Raw genomic sequence first — 6,830 nt, 5'->3', positions numbered from 1 at the left:
TTGGATGTGAAATCTTTTTTTTTTTTTTCTTATTTGATATATATATCTCCTGGAAATTACTCTCACTGTGCATCCCCATCCTGTGTGGACATCTCAAGAACAACTGAGTCTTTCTACTTGAGAGCAGTATATTAAATGCTTTGACCAATGTCTGTTGTGTTTGGTTACCTTTCAGTTTTAAAATATGTGAATTTCCTTTTTACTGTTCTAGGGGAAAGCAATGGTATTTGCCCCACGCCGAGGGAATACTTTAAACCAGTTTTGCAATCTAGCTGAAAAAGCTGGTTTCTCTATCCAAAGACATGAAAATTATGATGAACACATTTCAAACTTCCACTCCAAGGTTAGTTTTCTGCTTGTGTTAGATAACACTTTAATCCGCATTGCATTTTGAAGAGATCATGGTCTTTTTGGCAGGTAACCTAAATATTTGATTAAAGTACTCCTTAGGTGTGTTGCTTCTGAACAGCTATTTGTATCTGATTATTTTGTGTGGTAAAGCCATCTTTTATCTTTGCATGTCTAGAAGGATTTTAAGAAACCATTCCTGTTTACTCCTTTCTCTGAAACAAACTAATCTTTTCATTCATAATAGACTAATTTGTAGAATGCAAGGGAAGGTGGCATAGAATGAATGATAAACATGCATTTATATTTTAATGAAAAACCTTCAGCGTTTTAGTAGGTTAAATGCTTAGCCGCACTGAAATAAATAGAAGGTGAATGTCTAATTGTATCATGTTGGACCGTAAATCTTTATCTTTGCTTGCTTTATAGCTGGGTCAGTTGGCAGTTTGAGACTGTTAAAATCTCATACAGAATTTCACAGTTGTGGGGTTATATGTCAGATCGAGGCGCTACAAGATTTAGGTCAAAAGCACTTATCTGAGAGTGATTTCTAAGCCTGCTTACATAAAGCAATGTTATCAGCCTTTTTATTATTTATAGGTATAAAGCAATATAGGACACTGAGAGGCAAGTGTTTCACTGAAAACTTTTTAGGATTCTCACATTTGTGAATACATTTCACAGTGACTAGTATAACATGTATTATTTCAGTAATTTTGTGCCTTACTGAAATCTCCCTTCACTGAGCTAGTCTGACCTTGGCAAGAGACTTTAACTTGTCATGATTTCACAAGTTATAACTGCAGAAAAATAAAGGCCTGACCTTAATCTTCTCCTGGGACAATGTGAACAGCATTCTTTATTAGCCAGGACTATAATATAATGTAGAAGTGTGCTGGCTTTTGGAAAAATATATGCAAAATTAATCTGATCTTCCAAGCAAGAGAAAGAAATTCTCACCTTCTGGAAATGAATGTATTTATTTGAATCTTTAAGGCTCCATTTAGCCTCTGGGGGGAAATGGTGCTTTGTGAACTGAAAGAGTTAAATCAGGTCCTCTCACTGGTGGAGTCAGGTCCATTGCTCACAGTCAGAAAATAAAAACGGAATGATATGTGATTCAGATCTTACCTGCCTCTCTGGAATGATGTTTTCCCCTTTTCAAACTCCACCCTTACAAAAGCAGGGCTTTACCTGGTAGGAAAAGGGCCTCTCCTGGCTCCCTGGACTCCTCCACCCAAAGGAATAATGTGGCTTTCTCTCCAGGGTGGGGCTGGAACTAGGAGGATCAGCTGACAGCTGCTTCAATGTCATGCATTTACTTTCCCCCTACAACAACAAATGCTTTTAGTTTCCCAGTGACAGCTCAGGAGAGCAAAGGCGTGGGTTTTTCCACCAGCAAAGATGTTCAGCATTGTGCCTAATACCATCTGTCTCCTCCCTGAGAGATCTGAGGAGTGTTGGGACGTGCCAGCCATGCCCACCTCTCCTTTGTGTAGAACTTTAGAGCGTCAGCACTTGGTGGCCAGCAAACCTCCTTATTTTATTTCCAACGTTGTACACTACCCTGCTAAGCGAGGCACATTAAGAACTAAGTGGCCTTATTTTTTCTCTGGTCATAATTCCTGAAAAGTCAAATTCGCAGTTTGCTGGCATTGGTACATTGGACTAAGAAATAGTTCTCTTCATTGTTGGGGGTGGGGAGAGTGTAGAACCCTACCTAGGGGAATATTCTGCAGTTGGCGCATCCTGGATAAAAGGTATAAACGGGAGCCCATGATACGTATTTCTAATAATGAGAGCTATTCCAGCTGGTGTGGGGTTCTGCTTCTAGCAGAATGCCTCTGGTCCCTCCTGTACCTGCTCCAGCAGCGGGAGACTGTGCTGACCGCACTGGCACGGTGCAGCTGTGCTCCTTTGGAGGAGAAGGAGCTCGCCCAGAGGAAGGAGCAGTGAGCCGCGGGCCACGCTGGAGGGAGCGGGGAGCGCCACTGCTCCTCGCCCAGCCCCATGCCCTGCAGCAGGGCGCGAAGGCGGAGGCCCAAGGCAGCACCCCTGCCCCCTCCAGCCCTGCCCGCCCGCCCGGGGCTCGGGGACGCGGCCGCCGGGAGCCTCCACCCTGGCGGCTTTTGTTGGCCGCGTGCTAATAGCTAGGGCTTAAAAGTTTTCCATCTTGAGCGACAATCAGCTTTCTTCCTCTCCATCTCTGGCCAAAGCCCCCTCGTCCCTGGGACGCGCTGCTCCCCGATGGAGTAGCGGCGTTTTCCTTCAGGCTGCGTGTTATCCTCTTAGCCCTACTGTGTTGGAATAGAGCGTAACCAGCTGGAGGACTGTAAGACGCCTGATAATGCCGCTCCTTTCCGCTGTCCCGTCTTAATCTTGTTACACAAATGGTCGTGAAGAGATTCATGAATTTTAATTTTGCCCTCTGCATTAGTGCCTCGCGTCACTCATACACAGCTGCCTTCGAAGCCGAGTTTTTCACCCCTCCTCTTACAACAGGGGAAAAAATTAGTTACTTGGCAGTAGTGCAAGGTAAAAAAAAAAGAAAAAGAAAAGGAAAAAATCTACAGATTTAGGCAACCACCCATGAAGCTGATTAACAGTCAGTGATCAGGAGGAACAGCTTTGCCTCTTAAACTTTTCACCTCTCATTGTTAACTGTGAAATTTTATTTCCGTTAAAAAGCAAGCCTGTAATCAAAACGGTGCCATTCTGCACTTTTCTGCCAGTGCTTTTGTTAAACTGTACCCACACCATGCAGCCAGCGTGCTCAGGAACCAGGCAGCCAAAGGTGTACTATGTTTTTAAAATACTGCTTTTCAGTCCATCCTTGCAATGGGAGAAAAATAAAACACTTCTCTGTCCTCCCCAGCCTTTTGATCTCAAGGCTGAGAATCAAATTCATTGCCCCCATAGTGTGGTTCAGAACCTTTCGGATAGTAAGATAGCAAATCGTTTTGTAAGGCAGAGATGTGACTTGGAGATTACAGCTGGCTTGATACCAGTTGGTAAAAATACTCTCTCATTCATGCAAATGTTCATTGAAATATAATTTTACATGCTGCGGGTTTTTTAAACTTCTGCAAAACCGCCCTGAAGTGTTTATTTTTCTGTATTTTTGTAGTAGCTCTGAAAATAGGTTTGGGCTTGGCTGTGAAGTCAGTACACTGTGTTAAAAACACAGCCATATTGCGCTTCTGCTTATCTATTCAAAATGCCACATTACAAGTGGCTGGTGCTTATAATCTGTGTGGTGTGCTGTTGATAATTGTGGATACTGTAAAGGGTAAACAGTCTGAACTCCACTCCCGCTGCTGCTGTTCACGCCGTGGTAAGGCTGAGCGTGTTACATCCAATTATGAAGTAAAGCATAATGCTACTCATAGCAGCTATATAATTTAGCTTAGTCCTCAAAGACCCTGTTTTAACCTATGAAATTGAAAATTTGTTTTATTCACGATTTGCTATTTGTTCATTTTCTTTCAAGGTGCCTTTTTATGTTTGTTAAAATTGTAATTATTAATTGGCCAAGGAAGCACAGCCTGGGTAAATGGAATTATTCTTAAAGCTCCTAACATTCCACCATCGAAGCAAGTATTGGCTAGCAGCTTTGTGTGTGTTCAAGTACCCTCACATAACAGACTTGCTTGATTCAGAAATGATCCGGGGCTGGGTTATAGTGTGGCCTTTGAGCGTTGTCCTCTCTTCCCCATTGTGGAAAGGGCTCACAGGCAACATGGGGCTGGCCCCTGGCCCCTTTCAGCAACGAAGCCTCCGCTTTGGCCTCCAGAGGTCAGCATAGAATCCAAGTTAAAAGTGATTTCTAACCCATATTTACAGAAGAATTATTTATCCCACATATTACCTCAGGGACTTTATAAAGAGCTCATTTGAGTCTCTGTATATTAGTGCATTGTGAGTGAGTAGGTCAGCTGACTGCCACTGAGTAATCAACTTTCCCTTATCCCCAATCCCTGAGGAAAGCATTGCGCTGGCTTGGCCCTCTCTTCCCTCTATAAAATACTTCAGTGAGCTCCCTCTATCACTAGGGCAACTAGCAACAAAGGTGTTACCAGTTGGTAGGTCCCAGTCCGTGGGTATGGACTGGGAAGTTGGTGAAGCCATTTTCTTGGCATTTTCTAAAATTAAAGAGGAAGGTTGCAGGACTGTGTTCAGGCTTAACATTCTCGCTACTTTGGTAGCAGCAAAAATCCACAAAGGACCTTTCTAACTAAGTAGACAACAAATCATCTATACACAGAACAAACTCCATCAAAGAAAACAGAACTAAGTCACCTCTGTGACTGTGCCACTGTCCGTCCTGGGACAGTGGATTAGAAAGTAAAGACTGAATTAGCTTTATGTTCCCCAGTGGAAAAGGGGAAGTGGACCCCTTACTCCTGTCCTTAGTAGTGATAGCATGTCCATGTCATGGTTTGGGAATATGATTTAGAAGGCATGTGAACCTCAAAAAGATTCAAATTACCATGCGCCAGAGGGACCAACCTGGGAGAGTGTGATGTGGGGGCCATTCATTTTGCTTTAGGGTCGGTGGGTGGGTGGTGTTTGACTAATTTGAAATGATAAAGGAATTGGCTCCATGTATAATTAAAAGAAATAATGATTTTTTTATTCCTATAGTCTAAAAAAGTAATTAACAGTTGGCTCATAAATGCCAACTTCAAAAATATTAATTTTGTCTTTATAAATAGCAAATTATTACTTGCTAGGGTAAATATAAATATGACTTTAAAACTATTCCAGCTGAATGAAGAAAAAGTGTATTTTAAATGCGAGAAAGCTGATTGGATTTTAAAATCTTATCACAGAAAGATCCTCAGAACTTCCATGCACAGTCTCGACAGAACTGTTGCTAGTCTAATTGTTGGAATATGTTCTCCTCATCAGCAAAAAGAATTTTTGAGTGACTTCTTATTAATGTTGAAACCTCTAAGAACCACCTAGAGAGTCTTTGCAATGTCTTGGGCCCCACAAGTCTTTCCCTGTGCCCACGGACTTCAAGCAGTGATCTGAAATGCCCACCTGCTTGAATAGTGTGGCACTGGTTGGAGGCAGAGGGTACAGAGAGCAGAAACTTCTATGTCAAATGGCCAGTCAGGTGATGATGAAGGGGCCCCAGCTCTGCCTTCCCTCAAGTGCCTCATAGTTCACAGAGGTCAAAATGCAGTTTGGGTATTTATGAAAAAACACCCTACCCACCCCCACCAAAAACAATCCCCATGTTAATGTATAGAATTGTCACATCTGTGCCACTGAGAACTACTTTGAGTTCCTTTTCTGTGATTTATATTTCCAGAACTATATATTTTGGTGTAAAATTCATCATGATACTCCACGTTAATATTGACTGGTAAAGACCCCTAATCGGAGTCCCTTACCTTTCTTTTTTCTATTATTGTTTTCAGTTGAAAAAGGAAAACCCCGACATATATGAAGAAAACCTTCATTACCCTCTTCTGCTTATTTTAACCAAACATGGATAGAAGATTAAGCTTCTCAAAGATGAAGAAAAGTATCAAGTGCACAGGGAAAATTTTTACAAAAACAGAAATCTATAATGGGCATCATCGCCTGCCGGCTCCCTTTGCAGCATTTCACGTGTGGGCTGTGGCCTCCACCTGTCTTCACCCATGCTGTTCCCCAGCTGCCCTCTCCAGGTCCCTCCCTGCCTCTTTTTACAGTCTGCTTGTTGCTCTTCCTGCCCTAAACCTTTATTTGTCTTTAAATATGTATAAGCCGCCTGCCTGAGACTTCAATTTGACTGGTGAACAACCTAAATATTTTCCCCTCTAATTGAGACAGAATTTCTTTTGACCCATCCCTCCTTAATTTTTTTTTTTTTTTTTTTTTTTGTTTTTTTTTTTTTTTTTTTTTTTTTTTTTTTTTTTTTTTTTTTTTTTTTTTTTTTTTTTTGTCTTTGTTCTGTGTTGGTGGTGGTAGTTTTTAATCAGTAAATCCAGCAAATATCACGATTCTTTCCTGGTTAAAGAAATAAATAAAGCACATCTTTATAATCTCTCTCCAATTAATTGTATTAAATCCACCATCCCTTTCTCTGCCTCTCTCTCTCCTTCTTTTTTTCATTTTAAACAGTATGTTTTTTTCCCTATAGATGTATAAGAAATGACTACATCAGCCCAAAGCCTCATAAACTGACCGTTTGTCCTCTGGACACAATAGCGTGGCCAGCCCTCTGCTCCTCCTCCCCAATTATGTGTGATTAGTCTCAGTGTGCTGTGTCAAGGAGGGGGAGTGTGCTGAGTGCTTATTATCTGTTTAGGTACAAGAAGAGCACATTTAGGCTCTGACTATGAATGAAAAGTGAGCCTTTATCAGGGCTTAAATCTCACTGCTGCTGTTCTCCAGGCCTCTTTCAAAATAGGTCCTTCCCAGAGAAATTTTGAATAAATGGTTGATAAACTAGATTGCAACCAGGGGGAGTTTTTTAAAAAAAACTC

General features: G+C 41.6%; 1 protein-coding gene across 1 annotated transcript in view; it reads left to right on the top strand.

Moving 5' to 3' along the window:
• CAMKMT (calmodulin-lysine N-methyltransferase) overlaps window positions 1-6,229 on the top strand; it is a 406,448-nt gene extending 400,219 nt beyond the window's left edge. Inside the window, exons 10-11 of the mRNA XM_017544843.2 lie at window positions 212-343; window positions 5,778-6,229. Of these exons, the coding sequence (XP_017400332.1) occupies window positions 212-343; window positions 5,778-5,855 (210 nt within the window). The 3' untranslated portion in view covers window positions 5,856-6,229. The remainder of the gene's footprint in view (window positions 1-211; window positions 344-5,777) is intronic.
• Window positions 6,230-6,830: the final 601 nt, after the last annotated feature.

This window comes from Cebus imitator, unplaced genomic scaffold, assembly GCF_001604975.1.
Source record: "Cebus imitator isolate Cc_AM_T3 unplaced genomic scaffold, Cebus_imitator-1.0 Scaffold172, whole genome shotgun sequence".
Classification (NCBI taxonomy): domain Eukaryota; kingdom Metazoa; phylum Chordata; class Mammalia; order Primates; family Cebidae; genus Cebus; species Cebus imitator.
Note: the sequence above shows the minus strand (reverse complement) of the source record. Positions and strands in the feature narration are given on the sequence as shown.